This window comes from Littorina saxatilis, linkage group LG1 (assembly GCF_037325665.1).
Source record: "Littorina saxatilis isolate snail1 linkage group LG1, US_GU_Lsax_2.0, whole genome shotgun sequence".
NCBI lineage: Eukaryota > Metazoa > Mollusca > Gastropoda > Littorinimorpha > Littorinidae > Littorina > Littorina saxatilis.
In genome coordinates this window covers 33502431-33524930 of record NC_090245.1, presented here as the reverse complement: position 1 = coordinate 33524930, position 22500 = coordinate 33502431, and the positions used below count along the sequence as shown (strand labels likewise).

Genomic DNA, 22500 nt, shown 5'->3' with positions numbered 1-22500 from the left:
TGTGATCATGCTAAACCACTCCTCCGCACTCTCCACTGGTTACCTGTTCAAGCCCGCATTGACTTCAAACTCTGTACTCTTATGCATAGCTTTTTCTCTTAAACTTCTCATGTCTATCTCTCTGGTAGGGAGGCCCGGCGGCCATTTTCAATTTTAGGGTGGCCCCTCAAAAATATATATCCCTCCCGCATAACATGCCCCACACTTGATGATCAGTTGCGTCAACTCCTGCTTTCAAAACAGCCTTAAAGACCCATCTGTTCATGCTTGATTTAGATTCTCAAAGAAACCTTTCCTGCCCTGACTGTAGACAGAGATGACTATACCTCTGAATGCCTCTGCCCCCCCCCCCCCCCTCCTTCCCTTGTCTGTCTCTGTCTCTGTCTCTCTCACAGTCTCTGTCTCTGTTTCTCTTATTTTCTGACGTCACCGAGCACACCGATCCTACGTACCTCTTGATCCCAGGAGATGAGGTATGGCCAGCTTGCTGATGGAAACATGAGCGTTCACGTTGAGGTTCATCAAGTCGTTAAAACTCTCCATTTGTCCTGGATCACTCAGGTTGCCCCCATTACCTAGTCCAGCATTGTTCACCTGTAGAAGAGGAAGTTCTTAACAGTAGAAGCAACTCAATCAGTGTAGGACCGCCCTATTTTGAAGCTCCCTCCCTTCGTTTTTTAGTCTTTTCTTTCCCAGATTTTCTGTTCATGGCCTCTGTAAATTTGACACAATTTTAAGACCCACCCACCCTTTAAATTGTTTGCTTTCTCAGATGTTCTGATCATGGCCTCTGTAAATTTGTCACAATTTTAAGACCTACCCACCCTTTAAATTGTTTGATTTCTCAGATGTTCTGATCATGGCCTCTGTAAATTTGTCACAACTTTAAGACCTACCCACCCTTTAAATTGTTTGATTGTTTGTAAGGTGTATGCATGTGAGTGATATTTGTAAATGTGTATTATGATAATATCATCTTTGTATTTATATTATTGAAATTGTTATATCTCGATGTACAGCGCTAGGAGCATAGTTAAATTTGTGAAGCGGCGCTATATAAGCTATCTTTATTATTATTATTATTATTATGATTTCTCAGATGTTCTGATCATGGCCTCTGTAAATTTGTCTCGATTTGAAGAACCCACACCCCTTCCCTACCCCTTCAGTTAAGAATTTGCTTTCTCAGCTCATCTGTTCTTTGCCTCTGCTGTTCGTTTACCTTCCTTTCAAGACTACTTCCGTTTTAAAGACCCGATTTTCTGGATATGTTTGAGTTATCAAAACAGAGAGTACGCTACATTACCGATGATAAAGTTAATTCTGCGTTCAGAGGCAAAAACATGATAGGGTGGGAATTTAAAGCCGGTGTAAGCTGACATAACCTTAATAGCTTCCTTTTCCTGATTATGTTCTTCAGAAACTGTTGTTAATTAATGCAGCAGGGAATGTAGACAGGTAATATTATTGTGAATCGTGAGCTGTTGGGAAGGGGGTTACTAATAAATGAAGAGTAATAGTAATGACGATGATGATGGCGGCGGAAACAACAGTAGTAATAATAGTACATTCAGTAGTAGTGTAATCGTAGTCATAGTAGTACGTCGTAGCAGCAGCAGTAGTAGTGCAGTAATAGAAGTAGCAGCAGCAGTTGAAGGTATACGAGCGTATATACCCAAAGAAATAATTATGTGAAGCTCTATAAATACTGAAGAAAAGGGTAATTATGGCCTCATAAGTGGACAGAACAAAAAAATTACAGTGACTCGAATGAAATATGTGTTTAATGGCAAAACGAACACTGACCAGAACGTCGAGCTGACCAAAGGTGTTCACAGTCCGAGTGACCAGTTGGTTCCTGAACGTCTCGTCCGTCAGGTCGCCAGCAGTGGTCAGTACCTTCAGGTGAGAAGTGGTGTACATGTGAACGCAGTAAACTGAGATGCAAAGCTATTGTGCATTTGTCGGTTTTTCTCAGGGTCTCTACCTGTCTTATGCTCGATCTCTCTCTCACTTCCCTTCGCATTTTCTTTGTGAATCGCTCTGTCTCTCATTCTCTCTGTGTCACTGCATGTGCACGTGTGATCAGTTTCGATGTGTGTGCTTGCGTGTGCGTGCGTTCGTGCGCGAGTGCGCGCGCCGGCGTGTGTGTGTGTGTGTGTGTGAGTGTTTGTAAGTCTGTGTCTATGTCTCTGTGTCTGTGTGTTTATGTGTGTCTGTTTCTGTGTCCCGTTTCTGTGGGACCGGTGTAGGCCTGTACGTGCGTACGTGTGTGTCCAGAAGATTTGAGGTAAAATGTGGGATTTTTTGTTTTTATTCTTCTTTTATTGTAAATTGCAAATTATATACAGTGTGTACAGTAAAATACAGAAAGTCAGAGTAAAAACTAGAAAATAGGAACACAGATAGGAGTCACATACATCTTGTTCTGTCACTCCCGCCTCCACACAGCGCTGTGCCACGCCCCTCAGTTTGCCTTGGTCCCTGCCGGTGAGAGAAAGTCTGGCCCCCCGGGCAGCCAGGTACACGGCTATCCCTGCCCCTATTCCCGCACTCGAACCTGTCATACACAGTGCAGTACTGTGAGAGAAAGTCTGGCCCCCCGGGCAGCCAGGTACACGGCTATCCCTGCCCCTATTCCCGCACTCGAACCTGTCATACATAGTGTCTACTGTGAGAGAAAGTCTGGCCCCCCGGGCAGCCAGGTAGGGCTTATATACGGCTGTCCCTGCCCCAATTCCCGCACTCGAACCTGTCATGCACAGTACAGGACAGTGAGAGAAAGCCCTGCAACCTGACATACACAGTGCAGTAAGGTGAAAAAAAGCCTGTCTCCCCCCCCCTTCCCCCCCCCCCTCCGGCAGCCAGGTACACGGCTGTCCCTGCCCCAATTCCTGCACTGGAACCTGCCATACACAGTGCAGTACGGTGAAAGAAAGCCTACCCCCCCCCCCCCCTCCGGCACCGGCAGCCAGGTACACGGCTGTCCCTGCCCCCATTCACGTCCTGGAACCTGCCATACACAGTGCAGTACGGAGAGAGAAAGCCTGCCCCCCCCCCCTTCCCTCCCCCTCCGGCAGCCAGGTACACGGCTGTCCCTGCCCCCATTCCCGCACTGGAACCTGCCATACACAGTGCAGTACGGTGAAAGAAAGCCTGCCCCCCCCCCCTTCCCTCCCCCTCCGGCAGCCAGGTACACGGCTGTCCCTGCCCCCATTCCCGCACTGGAACCTGCCATACAGTGCAGTACTGTGAAAGAAAGCCTGTCCCCCCCCTTCCCCCCCCCCTCCGGCAGCCAGGTACACGGCTGTCCCTGCCCCCATTCCCGCACTCGAACCTGTCATGCACAGTACAGCACGGGGAAAAACGAAAGCCTGTCCCCCCCTCCCCCCCCCCCCCCCCCCCCCCTCCGGCAGCCAGGTACACGGCTGTCCCTTCCCCCATTTCCGCCCTGGAACCTGTCATACACAGTGCAGCACGGTGAAAGAAAGCCCCCCCCCCCCCCTTCCTCCCCCCTCCGGCAGCCAGGTACACAGCTGTCCCTGCCCCTATTCACGCCCTGGAACCTGTCATACACAGTGCAGTACGGTGAGAGAAAGCCTGCCCCCCCCCCTTCCCTCCCCCCTCCGGCAGCCAGGTACACGGCTGTACGTCCCTGCCCCCATTCCCGCACGCGAACCTGTCATGCACAGTACAGCACGGTGAAAGAAAGCCTGCCCCCCCTCCCTCCGGCAGCCAGGTACACGCCGCTGTCCCTGCCCCCATTCCCGCACTGGAACCTGCCATACACAGTGCAGTACGGTGAAAGAAAGCCCCCCCCCTTCCCTCCCCCTCTGGCAGCCAGGTACACGCCGCTGTCCCTGCCCCCATTCCCGCACTGGAACCTGCCATACACAGTGCAGTACGGTGAAAGAAAGCCTGCCCCCCCCCTTCCCTCCCCCTCTGGCAGCCAGGTACACGCCGCTGTCCCTGCCCCCATTCCCGCAATGGAACCTGTCATACACAGTGCAGTACGGTGAGAGAAAGCCAATTCGATACATTTCCCACTTCCAAACATGCAGTCATCGTCAGAACGAATCAAGTACACAGAAGCCACAACCGGCCGGTAGTTACAGTTTGTCAGCTTAGATATGATGTAGTTTTTGTTTCTCGGCACTTGTAGGCATGATTTTGAATATGGAGCACAAAGAAACAGTTTACCTGTGATCAGGACAACTTTCCCTTTGAATTCCTCCATGTTGCCACACTGACTTCTCCCGAGACAAACAACTCGTCTAAACTGTCAGACAGACCACTGGCTTGTCACACGTGTGTACTGTTTGCTTTACCTTACCATTGACCTACTGCTGGTGTATCTTCGCAAGTGTAGTGAGCCCTCGCGTCTCTGATAACGCGGTAATAATTCAGAGTGATATATAGAGCAAGTTTTAGTGGCCTACTCTCGTCTAGTCTAGTTAGCCGACTGCGCATGTCACTCCCCTGGTCGCTTCGCTGAAACCGTAGTGTGGGCGAACCATAGTCAGCCAAAATGGCGGTCGCTACATTGATTGTTGTGTGTGGATAACTTAAAATAATGATATCAATGAAGTGATTCCTACCAACATGACACAAAAAAGCTGCGTTGTAAATTCATAGCTGACAATCCAGGGTTACTGTTGACTTATTTTTGGCCAAAAGTCATTTATATTTAAAGCAAAGAATAATTCTTGTGAATAAATTGACAGGTTGAGCTCCAAATTAAGCATAATTAATTAATTTGGTCTTTACGGATCGAGGAAAATAGCTGCCATGGTCTCCCTTTGAAGAAATTTCAAACGTAAGATCGACACGTACAGTTGTCTCCCTTCCTGGTTGCGCCGACCGTTTCCTTTTACACACAAATGAAACGCTTCCAGTTCCGTAACTTGAATGGTAAATAAAATGACTTGTTATGCTAACAAGAGCAAGTTCTTCCAAATCAGAGGCTTAAATTGCAGTAGGAAAACGTCCCTGAATCTACAACGCTAAAATTCAACATAGTCAAAACCCTCAAACTATTTGTAATGCGGGCTTGTAAGTTAATGGCATTGTCTAAACTTGGTCTTTAACGTACAAATTTCACTGGACAAAACCGACTTGGCGGTGGCAGCATTGTAAATCCTGATTCAAACACTGACGATAATGAAGGGGAAAGTAACACAAATCAGGAATGATTTCAAACAAGCATAAACTAACACAATTTGATGTCAAATTCTGTTATTTTCATATCAGTTTTTTGTTTTGTTTTTGTTTTTGTTAGTCCGGTATATTAGGTATTACTCTTTGTTACATTTAGTCAAGTTTTGACTAAATGTTTTTACATAGAGGGGGGAATCGAGACGAGGGTCGTGGTGTATGTGTGTGTAGAGCGATTCAGACTAAACTACTGGACCGATCTTTATGAAATTTGACATGAGAGTTCCTGGGTATGATATCCCCATACGTTTTTTTCATTTATTTGGATAAATGTCTTTGATGACGTCATATCCGGCTTTTCGTGAAAGTTGAGGCGGCACGCTCTCATTTTTCAACCAAATTGGTTGAAATTTTGGTCAAGTAATCTCCGACGAAGCCCGGACTTCGGTATTGCATTTCAGCTTGGTGGCAAAAATTAATTAATGACTTTGGTCATTAAAAATCTGAAAATTGTAAAAAAAAATTTTTTTATAAAACGATCCAAATTTATATAGGTTCATCTTATTCTCCATCATTTTCTGATTCCAAAAACATATAAATATGTTATATTTGGATTAAAAACAAGCTCTGAAAATTAAAAATATAAAAATTATGATCAAAATTAAATGTTCCAAATCAATTTAAAAACACTTTCATCTTATTCCTTGTCGGTTCCTGATTCCAAAAACATATAGATATGATATGTTTGGATTGAAAACACGCTCAGAAAGTTAAAACGAAGAGAGGTACAGAAACTGAGCGTGCTATCCTTCTCAGCGCAACTACTACCCCGCTCTTCTTGTCAATTTCACTGCCTTTGCCATGAGCGGTGGACTGACGATGCTACGAGTATACGGTCTTGCTGCGTTGCATTGCGTTCAGTTTCATTCTGTGAGTTCGACAGCTACTTGACTAAATGTTGTATTTTCGCATTACGCGACTTGTTGAGATTTCCGAATGGAGGGTAAAAATTGAGGCTAGTTTGGCATGCACGCCCGCATCTCAGTAAACACACCAGAACACACTTACACAGACGTCTCACAAAGATACATGCACACACAATACAGGACACACGCACGCAAGCACGCACACACACACACACACACACTGACACACACAGAAAGAGAGGAAGAGAGAGAAAGAGAGAGAGAGGGAGCACACACTGACACACACAGAAAGAGAGGAAGAGAGAGAAAGAGAGAGAGAGGGAGAGAGAGAGAGAGAGAGAAAGAGAGAGGGAGAGAGAGAGAGAAATAGAGGGAGGAAGGGAGCGTGTGTGTGTGTGTGTATGTGTGTATGTGTGTGTATGTGTGTGTGTACACGTGTGTGTGTGTGTGTTTGTGTGTGTGTGTGTGTGTGTGGGTGTGTGTGTGCATGCATGCATGCGTGTGTGTTCCATATGATCACAGACCACACTGAACAAGCCAAATGTTTGTTTCTTCGTTTGTGTATCGTGCAAAGTATACATTTTCGCACCAAATGAACAAACCACAATACACATTCTAAATTAAATTGCGTTTGCTTTACCTATTAATTTTTGTATACCATAATAATACATAAATCGCAATCTGTTGCAAGCCGCCGGCATAATGTAGGGTAAAGGGGGGTAATTTGGACACCCTAAGAACTAGACGTGGCTGGCCCATAGAAGTCGGTAAGCAAAGACGGTGGGGTTATATCACAGGCGGAAGGTATCGTCCACTGGACTACTACTATCACAGAAAGACTACAAGGTACGTCACTCACCTTCGAGTCTTCCGTGTTCTTGGAGTCGCTTCCTGGGGAAAAATATTGTTCAAGACGGTTTGCCTCTTCCTACAGTCTGTGTAAGGTCAAATAAATACAGTTGAATGATTGTTTGAACTGTATGTACCTTTAATTTTCAGCTTCCGTCCCTTGCAGGTTGTTTTTAACAATCATTTGGACGAATCTTCGTTCAGTTTGCGAGCCGCTAATATCCACTTCGTTTCAAATCATGCATCCGCACCGAATATGCATACCAGCGCTCATTGGTTAATAACAGGATATTCGATGATTATGTTCCCGTGGGTAGCTTCTCTTTGCTGCACAATATTTACATATGTTTTAGACCAATGAGCGCTGGTATGCATATTCGGTGCGGATGCATGATTTGAAACGAAGTGGATATTAGCGGCTCGCAAACGAAGATTCGTCCAAATGATGGTTAAAAACAACCTGCAATCAATCAATCAATCAATCAATCAATCAATGACGCTTATATCGCGCATATTCCGTGGGTACAGTTCTAGGCGCTCTGCAGTGATGCCGTGTGAGATGAAATTTTATACGGCCAGTAGATTGCAGCCATTTCGGCGCATATTTACCTTTCACGGCCTATTATTCCAAGTCACACGGGTATAGGTAGACAATTATTAACTGTGCCTAAGCAATTTTGCCAGGAAAGACTCTTTTGTCAATCGTGGGATCTTTAACGTGCACACCCAATGTAGTGTACACGGGGGGAGGGTTCGGACACCGAAGAGAGTCTGCACACAAAGTTGACTCTGAAATAAATTTCCGCCGAACCTGGGATCGAACTCACGCTGACAGCGGCCAACTGAATACAAATCCAGCGCGCTACCAACTGAGCTATATCCCCGCCCTGCAAGGGACGGAAGCTAAAAATTAAAGGTACATACAGTTCAAACAATCATTCAACTGTATTTATTTGACCTTACACAGACTGTAGGAAGAGGCAAACCGTCTTGAACAATATTTTCCCCCAGGAAGCGACTCCAAGAACACAGAAGACTGGAAGGTGAGTGACGTACCTTGTAGTCTTTCTGTGATAGTAGTAGTCCAGTGGACGATACCTTCCGCCTGTGGTTATATCTCAAGATCGGGGTTAGACCTACACAATGCAAGTGAAATAAAGGATCAAATGTGTTGTATCCACACACGGACTTGTTTCTTGAAATTTGAGAACATTTACAAAATTTTGACTAGTCGGGTAAATTGAACAGGGCAAAGTTCAAATTAGCCGAACTCATTTGCATAGGTATTTAACCCAAGCCGACAATCTTTCATTGCTGCCAGAGCTTTCTTCATGTCTTCTTAAGAACATTTTCCATGACTGAAAGACCAAAGCGTAGAGATATTGCAATTTTCTAACATCAATACTAAAATAAATTAGACATTCAGCGACATTCAGCTAAAATATTCTAAATATTGTCACCTGCCACCCGTTGTTAGTCGTTGCGCCATTTTTTCTTATGCAAACGTCATTGACAATCACCAGTAACGTAAAATTACAGTGACACAAACAATTGTAAAATATTCGCCTTGTTCAATTTACACCCCCTCCCTTGCCCTACATTAGGCCTATTACCATTTGGGAACTGGTTCAAAAAAAAGTAATGCAAAAAAATACAGACCGTAGATAAAAGTAAAAGAGCAAACATTTGCAATTAACCGGATCATTTGTCTCATGTTGAAGGTACACAAATGATATTGATACTCTTAAAGCAGCTGCTGCAAGTTGGTTTTCTGTTTCTGTTTTTTTCTATGCATAAGTATTCAATGTAGCCATGCCCCATCAAAATATAGAAGACTGCTCATTAAAACTTAAATTCATAATGTATGTGTGTTCAGCTTTGTCATTGAGGTGACTTATCAGTGACAATGCTTTTGAATGTGTCATTATAAATCTGTGCTTGCCTGAATAAAAAATTGTTGAAGAAAAAATTCATAATGTATAACAGACACACATAATGAGTGTTACTGCAACTGTATCAGTGTTTCCTTTTCTCCGGTTTTTCCCTAAGTAATATTTAGGCCAACATGTTTTTCTTCTTGTGTCTGTACAGCAGTTTAAGCCGTTAACAGAATCACCCCCGTCTTTTTCCCTGCTTAAGTCTCGTGTATGATTGTTATTGTTATGATGCGGAGTTTTTTCCCTGGAGTCAGTCTCCCCCCCCCCCCACCCCCACCCCCACCCCTTCCCCCCGCCAGCAGTTGGAATACTACAGCATTGCGTATCCTCCGTCAATTAATATCAGCGCTCCTGTGACGAAGGAGCTTTTGTCTGAGGCCAGGAATGCGACTGCGCGAGCAACTTCTTCCGGTTTCCCAAGTCTCCCCACAGGTATCGCTTTCGCAAACTCCGCCCAAAACTGGAGAAAAAAAGAACATTCAGTTATCCGCTGAAACGAGATTGAGAGAAATGCACTGGAAAATGTTACATAATATTTATCCAACCAACATAATATTATTTAAAATGGGTATAATCTATTGTTAATAATAATTTCTGTACCAATTGTCCCAATGTAATAGATTATATTGAACATTTCTTTTTTGATTGCCATATATACATAACATCTGGTCAGATGTTGAATGTAGAGTAATAAATTTGACGTTCGTATAGTAATGAATGCAGAAACAGCCCTGTTGGGCTCCACACCACGTGAAAATATTTCCCTTCAGGCAGTACACTACTCGTCATAAAAAAACCTGTACAGATGCGTTTGAGGGCAGATCTTTCTGATGAGGCCGTTTATCGTAAAAACCAATTATATGACTGGAAAGGCCGTTTATTCCCCTAACTTATTCAGAAAACAGATTGAGTTTACATGACGTAGTGTCGATACAGTGGAATCTACAACACAGACACCCCCAAAAAACAAATTCGCAAAATCAAGGTTCCCGCGATAAAATCGACAACAAATCAGAACAACTAAATCGAAACATGTGTAGCATGTCATTTGACAGAACAATCACATCTGCACCCAAAACAGTCAGTTTTGTTCATATACCTTGTCTACCATGGACGCTAAGCCTGAGCGGTGTAGGTGTCAATCCTCTCAGAAGGCATAAAAGGCAGTTTTTTAAGCCGTTTTAGCGGGTAATGGGACAAAAAATGGTACATTTGAGTAAATCGCCAACGCAATGCCTTCACTGAATTTGGAGATTTGTGCTAACACATGTCGTAAACTACACACGAAATCTTAAGTCATTTGAGATATTAGTTCTGCTGTTATGCGACATACCAGAAAGAGTTTTAAAAATAAAGATGTACCCTGTCCGATTGAACAGAAAAAAAATTAAAATTAGCATGCATTTAGAAAAATGAAAGCTTCAATTTACTCTTAAATCTAATAGTTTTAACAATGGCTGTTCACAGCGCACTTGTTTAAACGCACACGAACATTCTTGGAAAATGTCGGCAGTGAGCTTTGCTAGGCCTAGGTATGACGGCTTACTAGTGCCAAAACCTAGGGTTACCATTTTCACGTGAAAATTAGTAATTAACAGCGTTAATTAGTAGTTTTCATTTTTGCCCCGTTTTCGGTCACAGTAGTCGGACTTTAAGAGTCAGCGCTGAGAGGCTACAACGTCCGGCAAACATCACTCTCAGTCTCACACTATTTCTAAAATATCTTTTAATAGAAGGCCTTATCGAGCAAGTTATCCGACGGGAAGATGCATGTCACACGAAAACTTTCGAATCGAAGCTGTTTTTTGCAGACGGACTTTTGATCACCTGTGGTCTCACACTTTCACATATATCTGTCAATATAATTCCTTATTCGACAAGTTGTCGGGCAGACAACTGTACCTCATATTTATTTCCACCACTACACTCATACATCTGCTTTGTAGTGTATTAGTGAAGGACAATCGATCCGAAAATGTTCGAATCGAGAGAGGATAAATGGCGTCTGGCCGGACGTGTGCCAAAGGTCCGACCACTAGCAGACGGCTTCTTCGGTCTAGACTCACACACTTTCACAAATATCTTTCGATAGAATTCGTTATTCAACAAGTTGTCGGACAGACAGTTGTATGTCACGGTTATCTATACATGCGCTCAGCTCTTATTGTTAATTTGCATCGGATTAAAGAACTATGAACCAGAAAAGTATTGAATCGAAGAATGTTTCGCTCTGGCCGATGTAACAGTCGCGCATGCGCATTGAACCTCCACAGTCACGAGGCACTTGAAAGTTAGTAATTAACACGTGAAACTCAGTGATTACTAATTTTTAGTTTTGGCGCTAGTAAGCCGCCAGGAGGCGAGCCAAAACGCAAAATTAGACATTGACACTTGAAAATGAGTAATTAACACGTGGAAATGAGTAAATAACACGTGAAAATTAGTAATTTTTGTGATTGTAATTTTCTTGTTAGTAACTTTCACGGGTTAATTACTACTTTTTAGTTTTGGCGCTAGTAAGCCGTCATACTATCCTATGATCTGAATTTCGTTCCGCTGCCAGACTTGTCGATTTTACAGACGCTCCAGGGAGGGATGTGGGGTCGTTGTGGTAGGCTACCCTCACCCCTGTACATATTTAGCCATGCAGTAGACACAGAAATACAGGACCACTTACTTCGTTATACTGCTCGTCCGTGTAGTTGAGAAATCTGGCGATATCTGACCGCACGACTCCTGGACTGCAAATGGTAAAGTAGTTTCCAGATCAGTGTGCACTGAGACGAGAGAGAGAGAGAGCGAGAGAGAGAGAGAGAGAGAGAGAGAGAGAGAGAGAGAGAGAGAGAGAGAGAGACTGACATAGAGAGAGAGACTGACATACGGAGAGAGAGAGAGACAGAGACAAAGAGAGACAGAGAGACAGAGACAGAGAAAGACTCGGAGAGACTGACAGAGAGAGACACAGAGAGAGAGAGAGAGACAGAGACAGAGAGAGAGAGACAGAAAGAGAGAGAGAGAGAGACAGAGAGATTGAGAGAGAGACAGAAAGAGAGAGAGAGAGCGAGAAAGAGAGAGTGAGAGAGAGAGAGAGAAAGAGAGAGAGAGAGTGAGAGAGAGAGAGAGAGAAAGAGAGAGAGAGAGAGAGAAAGAGAGAGAAAGAGTGAGAGAGAAAAAGAGAGAGAGAGAGATTGAGAGAGAGAGAGAGAGAGAGAGGGAGAGAGAGAGGTGGTTGGGCTGATTGACTCTTGTTGTGGGTTTTAGTCTGACTTACTGTTTGACCAATTGACCTAATAATTGGGATTGGGAGACATATTTATTGCAATTTTACTTGTAGGTAATTAAGATGTAAATCAGTAGTATCAGACTTTAAGGTTTATATTTTCATGCATTTTTAATCATAAATTTGAAGATTCCCCTGCAGATGTTCTGCTCTCAAGTCATCTTAAATGTCGTGTATGTATGTAATGTATGTAATGTATGTGTGTGTGTATGTGTGTATGTGTATGTGTGTGTGTGTGTATGTATGTGTGTGTGTGTGTGTGTGTGTGTGTGTGGCTGTATGTATGTATGTATGTATGTATGTATGTATGTATGTATGTATGTATGTATGTATGTATGTATGTATGTATGTATGTATGTATGTACGTACGTACGTATGTACTAGATGAATACCCGCTTCGCCGGGTAGCCGGCTTCGCCGGGAAGAAGTACAGCCGCACCGTACGCCGGCTTCGCCGGGTGAGTGGCGCACCGTACGCGATTGACGCCACACGAAGAAAAACTTCTAAAAATAGTAACGGGAATATGGATTGAGCGTTGTGGACAGTGACCTTCTAAAAATAGTAACGGGAATATGGATTGACGCCACACGAAGGAAGGGAGATAAACGCAAAACACTGGAGAAGATAAGGAAGAGTTACTGGGAATGGATCTGGGAAGATGAACAGAAAAACCAAAATCGGTTCAGCGTTGCGCGCTGAGAGCACGTGTTGAAAATTCTCATCGACCAGGTTGTGTCCGGGGTCTACCTGAATATGCTCACCAAATTTGAAGCAGATCCATTGAGAACTTTGGCCGTGCATCGCGAACACACACACACACACACACACACACACACACACAAACACACAAACACACAGACAGACAGACACAAGTCGTATATATATATGTATATCATATATATATATAGAGATGTTTGTATGTACACTCTTCAAAAAAAGTTAAGCATCGGTTGAAAAAACGGATCTAATTATAAAAAAAATTGCCAAAAAATTAAACATCGACATAATAATTAAAAGATTAATGTGTTTGAATTAACAAAAGAACAATGAGTCTTGACCTGGAATTTTGTTTGGCAGGCAAAGTTATTTCCCTTTGTGGGACTTCTCAAAAGCTTCTGCATTCTGGAAGAAAAAGGGTGTTTTTTATTGCCCCATGAAATTTGCGGAACGCATGCCAGGGCAAAAGGTTGTGATGCACGTGCTATAACAGGGTCCTGGCTATGAACATCGCTCACCAGCTTGTGTTTAAAGGTTGACACGCTGACACAATTATGCACAGTAGCAACATGCCCCCACGAAGAAAACTGAGCGATTTGAATAGAGGAAGGGCAATAGGATGGCTACAAGACGTTGTTGCTGCCAGGCCAGTGGCCCAGAGGCTTGCAGTGGCTCCCTCTGTCATCATCAGACTAAAACAGAGATTCCACGCAACTGGAAGAGTGCAGGAGCGACAACGTTCTGGTCGGCCCAGAGTCACCACACAAAGAGAGGATCGCTTCATCCAGAGGCAGGCCATGCAACAAAGAATGGCTACGGCAAACAACAGTAGGCAACGCCTACAAGCTACCACCAACACTGTTGTTAGTGGTCAGACGATCCGAAACCGCTTACACAACTTTGGCTTGCGTGCAAGGCACTCAACATGTGAGGTGGCAACGTCAGCAGTGGGCTCAGGTGTTGTTTACAGATGAGTCCCGCTTTTGCTTGGAACCTGCATCCGAGTGTGGAGGCGTTGCGGAGAGCGCTTCGCAGAAGGCGCTGTTCTGGAACGACAGCGTTTTGGCGGAGGCTCTGTGATGGTCTGGGGAGGGATCAGCACACGCCTAAGGACACCTCTGTACCATGTAGTGGGCAACTTGACCGGTGTCCGCTACCAGAATGAGATCCTGCAACCCCTGGTCGTTCCAACCCTCCAAGCGATCGGCCCTCGTGCGATTCTTCTGGATGACAACGCACCTCCCCATCGCTCTGCAGCTGTAAACACCTTCATCCAGCAGGCCAGGGTCAACAGGATGCTGTGGCCAGCCAACAGCCCGGACCTGAACCCCATAGAGCACATGTGGGACTATCTTTGTCGTCGGGTACAGAAACATCACCCTCCTCCTGCCAATCTGGGTCAACTGCTGCAATGCCAATGGCTCCAGCAGGAGTCAATCAATCAATCAATATGAGGCTTATATCGCGCGTATTCCGTGGGTACAGTTCCAAGCGCAGGGATTTTTTTAATTTTTTTATTTTTTATTTTATGCAATTTATATCGCGCACATATTCAAGGCGCAGGGATTTATTTATGCCGTGTGAGATGGAATTTTTTACACAATACATCACGCATTCACATCGGCCAGCAGATCGCAGCCATTTCGGCGCATATCCTACTTTTCACGGCCTATTATTCCAAGTCACACGGGTATTTTGGTGGACATTTTTATCTATGCCTATACAATTTTGCCAGGAAAGACCCTTTTGTTAATCGTGGGATCTTTAACGTGCACACCCCAATGTAGCGTACACGAAGAGACCTCGGTTTTTCGTCTCATCCGAAAGACTAGCACTTGAACCCACCACCTAGGTTAGGAAAGGGGGGAGAAAACTGCTAACGCCCTGACCCAGGGTCGAACTCGCAACCTCTCGCTTCCGAGCGCAAGTGCGTTACCACTCGGCCACCCAGTCCACCCAGGAGTGGAATGGAGTTCCCAGAGCATTCATATGCAACCTGATCCACTCCATGCGCCAACGATGTGTTGAATGCCTGGCACACAACGGAGGGCACACGCGTTATTGACACTGATTCACATTGTTGTGAATTCCATTTTCGAGGGTTGTCACGTTTGACACACTCTAGCTAAATTGTCGCTGCCGCGTTCGATCTTTGCTTTGTTTGTCATTACTCCTTGGTTGTTCAATTATATAATCTAAAAAAAATGAAAGAATTCGGTCTTGTCTGTTTTGTGTGGCGTGCTTGTAAAATAGTTATCCTTAACTTTTTTTGAAGAGTGTATGTGTGTGTGTGTGTGTGTGTGTGTGTGTGTGTGTGTGTGTGTGTGTGTGTGTGTGTGTGTGTGTGTGTGTATGTACGTACGTACGTACGTACGTGTGTGTGTGTGTGTGTGTGTGTGTGTGTGTGTGTGTGTGTGTGTGTGTGCGTGCGTGCGTGCGTGCGTGTGTGTATGTATATGCGTGTATGTGTGCATGTGTGTGTGTGTGTGTGTGTGTGTGTGTATGTGTCTCTGTGTGTGTGTGTGCGTGCGTGAGTGTATGGAGGGGTGTGTGTACATAAGCTCACTTACTTCACAGAGTTGACTCGCACACCCTTTGGCGCTAGCTCTGCAACAAAACACGAAAAGTTCAAAATCATAATTCCCTGTCTTTTTGTCTACCTGTCCGTCTGTCTGCTGGCTTGTCTGTCTGTCTGTATAATTGATCTATTTTGTCTGTCTCCCTCTCTGTCTCTGTCCGTTTGTTTTTCTATCTATCTGTATGGTCTATCTCTGTCTCTGTCTCTCTTCGTCTCTCTCTCTCTCTCTCTCTCTCTCTCTCTCTCTCTCTCTCTCTGTCGCCCTCTCTCTCTCCCTCTCTCTCTTTCTCTCTTTTTACATTGAGTCCCCAGAAAGTTTTGACATTTTTTTAACATAGGCTTGGAATCAAGACAAAGGTGGTGGCGGTGGTGGTGGTGCACGGGTGTGTGTGTGTGTGTGTGTGTGTGTATAAAGCTGAGACTGCGTGCTGTGGTTGGGATCCCAGGTGTTACGCACGAGTTGTGTAGAAGAAAGAAATTGTGATACCAGAGATATGGCTGTCAGAAAATGTCAAAGGTGCAAATAGACGGTGCCTGAACGAACTTGACGCTGGCTGTTTTCTATCTGTCTGTCTATCTAGCAGTCAGGACCCGACTATGCCCGGGTGTTAGCAGAGCCCCCCAAAACTGATTTGCCCCACACGTTTTTGTCAGGTCGATTTTGGGGGTACCCTAACTTCTGCAGTGGTCACGTGACACATATATCAGAAATCTTGTATCCGAAAAGTGTGCCAGATAGCCAAGTGGAGGACTTTTAATGCCTTATAAAGTTTAAATGAAATGACCCGGTAATAAATGTTTTAGTTTGGGTACGAACTGAAATGGGTACAATAATGTTTTTGCAGAGTTTATATTAGATTGCACTCTTTTCATTTTAACCTGCACCACAACACAAACACAGCACGCACGCACGCTCGAACAGGCACACACACATACACGCGCTCGTATTGACGCACGCACGCAAGCACAGACAAGCACAGACAAACACAGATACACAAAGACACGCGCGCGCGCTTCTTACCGAGAGCAAGAACCTTGGTGAACATTTCCAGCGCTGCCTTGCTCACGCAGTAGGAACCTAAACCTGGATACTGGTATAAAAAGGAGTAAGTGAGAGTCAACGAGCAGTTTTGAAAAGGTGTTTCGCTTTTCCCTTTCTTATCCTATTTTTCTCTCGATTTACAGTCGAGCAACCAATTTCTATCAAAATCAAGTCACTGCTAATCGATGGCATAGGGGGGAGAATTGCTAGAAAATAAAACTATCAGCCTAAAACACATTGTTACAAATGACCACGAACTTGCTGATGATACTTTGATATCACCACGGACTTTTGTCATTATTGAAGTGCTGTTCACGGATGACTTTCCAACAACTAAAGTTGCTGGGAAGTCGCTCAGGAGTTGCTGAGATCAAGTCGGCGAAAAGTCTGCCGTGTGAACCGTCCCGTCGATTTAGTTCCGATGTATATGCTCCTATTTAAAGGTACTGAACTTGTCAAATACAGGTGCACGGAGCCCCTGGGGCTTTTAGTCATACCTCATGCAGCTATCCGTTAGAAGAACTACCAAGTTTCATTGACTTGCACCCAAAGAGTCAAGAACTGCGATTTTTTTACGAATTAATTTCGTACTCGGACCCGGCTGGTCTTGGCCTATTTTTGGATCTAAATTTAGACCAGGTAGATCACCACATCATGCACAAAAAGACACGTCACTAGCAAACTATGTCAGACGTCATCATGAGTTTGTGTAAAACAAAATGGAGGCCGGAATCACTCAGTTGAATCGAACTCCGACTAAACACCACGTGATAACTAAGTTGATTTATGCACTCGCGTGAACAAGAAACTGTCGAGCTTCACAGATGTCGTCGTTGGGTAGTTTTGGGTTTGTTTTACTACCATAGGAGGATTTTTGAACTGTAAATGCACTCAGCTGCAACAAAAACGCAAAACGAAGGCTGTGCAAGCTGCACTGTGCCTTTAACAGAGACTCAAAGTTGAACGCCCCGCTCCAATTCGGCAGTGAACACTGCCCCGATTCTCAAGTGACGTTACCCCGACGTTAGCGACGCGCTCCATAGTCGGAGGCTATATTTAGCTGTCTGAGTGCACGCTCACCATGTACCATTCGGTCCATTGTGTAGCTTTGTCATGCCTCTCACACGAGCTTGCGCTGTTCACAGGGGCAATACAACAATGTTCGACAAACTTAGATCCGACAAAAATCAGCGCATATATATACATTATGCAAAAGTAGTCATTTAGGTTGTAGTTTATTTGTCGCCTAAACTATCATTACAATAGGTGGACGTGCACCAAATTGAATTCTTCCAACCAAACTTACAGGGTTTTTATTATATCTGACACTAACAAAACCCGATGGTGACTTGTAGGCTTTGCGATTACGTCCCTCGGTGACTCCGAAAAAAAAAGTTTAGAATTTCAGTCAGCCAATCACATCTGTTCTCATCCTGAACTCAGGTCAAAAATGAGTTACTTCCCTTCGGGTCTCATTCTATCCCTGACAGGATGCCTTGGTTTTCTTTCTGTGGGTAAGAAATCGATTTTTTTTTTAACATATTTAGATCTTTTCGTATTAATGTGTTATGGATATAAGCAGATTCGCGATCGTCGATAATGATTTTTCATGGTGTTGTGTAATTTTTAAATTACAAAGGAATTGATATGCAAGACAGTTTCAAGCGAGCTATCTTTCGCGGATGTATTTACTGGCAAACAACTCCAAAGTGTCACGTGATAATCACCGTTGGCTTCGGCGCGCGCCGGAGCAGACGATTTTTTTCTGTAACCAGTTGAGAGTGATGCAACCATATATCACGGTCTCCTTCCGACAGCAGTCTCAAAATTTCGACTTGTTTTGACCTTAGAACGATGTCTTTATCATAACTGTGAAGAACAGAACGGAGATCACTGTCGAAGTCAGCCAATCTGCAATCATTTTCGTCTCGCGAACACTGATCTCAAATTTAGATCAGTGCTTGCGAAAAACATATGGGAGATAACTCTGTATTCTTGTTTTGATAGATTCGCGCAATAATTCAGCATGGCCGCACACTGTCAGAGAGAAACTGGCAGTAGCCGTGGACCGATGATTATCAGAATGATCTGTTCTATCATCCTTCTCATGAGTGTCAAAGTATACAATACCCAAATAACGATACTATGTCACTTTGTGTGACAGCAACACTTTTGTAACACTTAGATTTATCTTCGCTGGGCTCATGCCAGAGGGCAGCAGGTACGGAACCTCCAATCCAAAATGGGTTCAGGGTACAAGATACAATCATTCTGGTTTGCTTTACATCAGGTTCAGCACCACATATGTCTGTTCAGGGTTTTACACGAAATAAAGGCACTCTTCTTCTTCTTCTTCTTCTTGTTCTTCTTCTTCTTCTACGTTTATGGGCTGCAACTCCCACGCACACTTGTTTGTGACTGATCCACCCTCCCCTTCTCCACCCTCCCCCGCCATTTAGACAGCGAAATACTCCGATTTTGGGGGAATTATACAAAGGCATTCAAGGACCTACTGACTGCGCTTAGGTTTCGATCGACACCTGCATTAATAGGAATGGTGTTACATAAGAAATACGCAAGATAACGAAATAAAACAACCTGTTCTGAATCGATAATTGATTTGACTTTCTCCTCAAATGCAAAAGTTCCCAACTTGTGCCTATTCTGAATTTACGTCGATTTTTTTAATTGGTATCTTACATTTTTGTCATGTCGATTTTGGGGGTACCCTTATTTGGGTGGCGGTCACGTGACCCCTGTAAAAGAAATCCTAAATCCGCTGAAAAGTGTGCCAGATAGCCAAGCTGAGTGCCTTTAATGGCATATAAAGTTGGAATAAAATGACACGGGAATGTATGTTTTTTTGTTTTTGTTTTGTTTTTTGTTTTTGTTTTTGCACAGTTTAGATCCATATGGGTAACATGCACTGATGATGGATTGTTTGCGTAGGATATAAAGGTGAAAGTAAAAGGCACTTCTAAATATAGACACTGAAGAGCCAAAATAATAGTACGAATTTTTACGTACCACTTTAAGAGCAGCGTTGCTTGATACGTTGACAATGTTTCCTGTGGAGAAAAAAAGGGATTACTTCATTTAATAGATATATAGGAGACAAATATAGAGGAGAGACGGTTCTCAAACTTGTAAAACGCTGCGGATGCGGTACAGCTAGTTTGAGTTCTCATGCCATCAGAACGCAGCAGATGTAATACGGCTAGTTTGCGATCTCATAAGTCTTAAAATTATATCCGCTTGAAACGTAGCGGATGCGGTATGGCTAGTTTGAGCTTGCATACCTTCAAAACACAATGGATTCAGTATGGCTAGTTTGAGTGTGCATATCCCGAGAACGCAGTGAATGCAGTTCGGCTAGTTTGACTGAGTGCACATACCTTCAGAACATGGCGTGTTCTGATGCAGGTGTCGATCGCATGAGCTGTCAAAAACGGGAGTTTCGACCGCTCACGCAATCAACACCTAAATCAGTAGGAATAGCATAACACAAGAAATACCGACGCAAGACAGCCATTCAAAATAACCTGTTGTGGATAGATAATTGATTTGACTTTCTAATTTAAAAGTTGTTGATTTGTGCAAATTCGTCGATATTTTTACTGGTACCTTACGTTTTTGTCATGTCGATTTTGGGGGTACCCTTATTAGAGCGGCGGTCACGTCGTGACCCTTGTAAAAGAAATCTTTGATCCGAAAAGTGTGCCATACGAGGGCCACTCATTATGTTTTGCAACCTGGGTTTTCTACAACAGTTGCAGCCAATCTGTCTACTCCAGTTTTTGGAAGAATCCATCCTCAGCTTGTAAACATTGTACCATTCTCTTAAACCAGCTGTCCATGACACCCAAACACGTTGACTGGGGTATGTCAAAATTAACGCCTTCGGGAATGCCCGGGCATCTTCGGTGTTCTGGAACTACTTTACCTTCAACTGCCTCTTGACGGAAGGGAACACAAAACAGTCACATGGGGTTTAGGGCGTGTGAATATGGTATAGGTAGGTGACAAGCTGGACATCATTGGCGGCTAGAAAGTCAAGAGTTACAGCTGATGTGTGCGTGCTGGGTTTTTTGTGATGGAGCAGTAGACCACGGACACCCAGTCGGGGACGGCGTGTGCAACATACCAGAAAGAAATTAGGCAAGCAGTGGCTGACATACCAGTCAGCAGTTATCGGTTGTCTCTCCTTAAGTGATATGGTGGCAACGTGTCTAGATTTTGAAAAGGAATACGTGACTATCATTTGTTGGAAAGCACTTCTGTTTTTAAAAAAATAATTTTACAGGTGGGTTCTCATCTAGCAAGACCCACACCGCCAACTGTTGCTTCATCTTTGGGTCCTATATTAGTGTTACCAAATTTGGTCTTCTGTCACGATGTCCCAAACACGAGAAAACCCTTTTTTGTCAAATGTTCATAGGATATGGCATCCTGAACTCAGGTCAAAATGAGTTCGGCTCATTCTCTCCCTGACAGGATGCCTTGAGTTTCCTTGTCTGGCAAGGAAACCGAATTTTTTTTTTAATATTTAGAGCTTTTTGTAATGTATTATTAATATAAGCAGATTCGCGATCGTCGATAATGATTTTTCATGGTGTTTTGTAATTTTTAAATTACAAAGGAATTGATATGATATGTAAGACAGTTTCAAGCGAGCTATTTTTCGCGGCTGTATTTACTGTGCAAACAACTCTAAATATGGTAAAAGTGTCACGTGATAATCAACCGTTTGGTTCCGCGTTCACTGAAGCAGACGATTTTTTTTGTAACCAGTTGAGTGATGAAACCATAATTATAATTATTACGGTCTCCTTCCGGCAGCAGTCCCAAAATTTCGACTTGTTTTGAACTTAGCACGATGTCTTTATCATAAATGTGAAGAACAGAACGGAGATCACTGTCGAAGTCGGCCAATCTGCAATCATTTTCGTCTCGCGAACACTGATCTCAAATTTAGATCAGTGCTCGCAAAAAAATTATGGGAGATAACTCTGTATTTTTGTTTTGATAGATTCGCGTAGGACTGTAGCGTCTGGTCAGGGAGAGAATGTGCTGAACTCATTTTGACCTGAGTTCAGGATGAGGATATGGGTGCACCATTCTACCCTACCCCGCTTTTGCTCTTCACTAAGGTTATGGGGCACCCAACGGTCACAATGTTTCCGCTTACGCCACAGCAGCTGTGAAAACTACAAGTGAGACTTCCCGATTAAATCTTCATTCTATCATGTATTTCAGCGTATATATCATTTTTGAGTCCTTCTCAATCAGGGACTCTACCCTAGAGACGTTTTCTGGGGTAACGATTGTTGCCATTCGACCACAACGGTCAACGTTTTTTAACGTCCACGCGCCAGTAATGAACTGTGTGAACCACCTGAAAACAGTGGCTTTCGGTGGAGATTGATTTCCAAAACAGTATTTTAAACTTAAAAAGCACTCTTGAAAAGAGTTTCCCTGCCAGTAGCCAAAAGACATCATAGCTCGAAAATCTCTTCGCGAAAGGTCAATTGCAGGAGACCCATCACACTTATTGGACATTTTATCACAGTGAAAACGGTTGCACGAAATCAAGTCATTTTTGTTGTCACAAGTCTTCCCAAAACTGGTCTTTGATGTAATGAAAAAGGCAAAGTATAGTGACTTCATTAGTTTGCCCAAGTTGCAAAACATAATGAGTCCGGGCCCCTCGTATAGCCAACTTAAGTGTCTTTAACGTCATAGAATGTTTGAATGAAATGACAGGGCAACGAATGTTTTCGTCAGGGTACGAAAAATGTCGAGTTTATATACCTTGCACACCCCCGGCCGAAGACCGCGTCATTCTGTGATTAAAAAACAAACAACAAACAAAACCCACCAGTGTTGCAAAGAAAAATGTCATAGTAAGGTGACCCAAAAATTAAAAACCTCTGGCACAAACAAGACAAACAAGACGATACCTTTAGAACGCAGCAGATGTGGCACGGACAGCTTAGACATAGCCACGTGGGCGTTA

The 22500-nt window shown here is 43.8% G+C and overlaps 2 protein-coding genes across 5 annotated transcripts in view; both read right to left on the bottom strand.

Annotated features, from left to right (window-relative positions):
- The window catches only part of LOC138967498 (3-oxoacyl-[acyl-carrier-protein] reductase FabG-like), an 8317-nt gene extending 3577 nt beyond the window's left edge, over window positions 1-4740 (bottom strand). Inside the window, exons 1-4 of one of the 4 annotated variants that reach the window (XM_070340070.1) lie at window positions 4201-4740; window positions 2421-2560; window positions 1807-1899; window positions 453-594 (exon numbers count right to left, since the gene is read on the bottom strand). In XM_070340070.1, the coding sequence (XP_070196171.1) occupies window positions 453-594; window positions 1807-1899; window positions 2421-2560; window positions 4201-4237 (412 nt within the window). In that variant the 5' untranslated portion in view covers window positions 4238-4740. Of the gene's footprint in view, window positions 1-452; window positions 595-1806; window positions 1900-2420; window positions 2831-4200 lie in introns of those variants that run through there. The other 3 variants (XM_070340077.1, XM_070340084.1, XM_070340064.1) reach the window with 3 other exon arrangements.
- A 4414-nt stretch (window positions 4741-9154) lies between these two features.
- The window catches only part of LOC138967533 (uncharacterized oxidoreductase TM_0325-like), a 17639-nt gene continuing 4293 nt past the window's right edge, over window positions 9155-22500 (bottom strand). Inside the window, exons 4-9 of the mRNA XM_070340109.1 lie at window positions 22445-22500; window positions 19512-19552; window positions 16464-16533; window positions 15435-15471; window positions 11544-11607; window positions 9155-9326 (exon numbers count right to left, since the gene is read on the bottom strand). The exon at window positions 22445-22500 is cut by the window's right edge and continues 74 nt beyond it. Coding sequence (XP_070196210.1) covers window positions 9177-9326; window positions 11544-11607; window positions 15435-15471; window positions 16464-16533; window positions 19512-19552; window positions 22445-22500 — 418 coding nt within the window. The 3' untranslated portion in view covers window positions 9155-9176. The remainder of the gene's footprint in view (window positions 9327-11543; window positions 11608-15434; window positions 15472-16463; window positions 16534-19511; window positions 19553-22444) is intronic.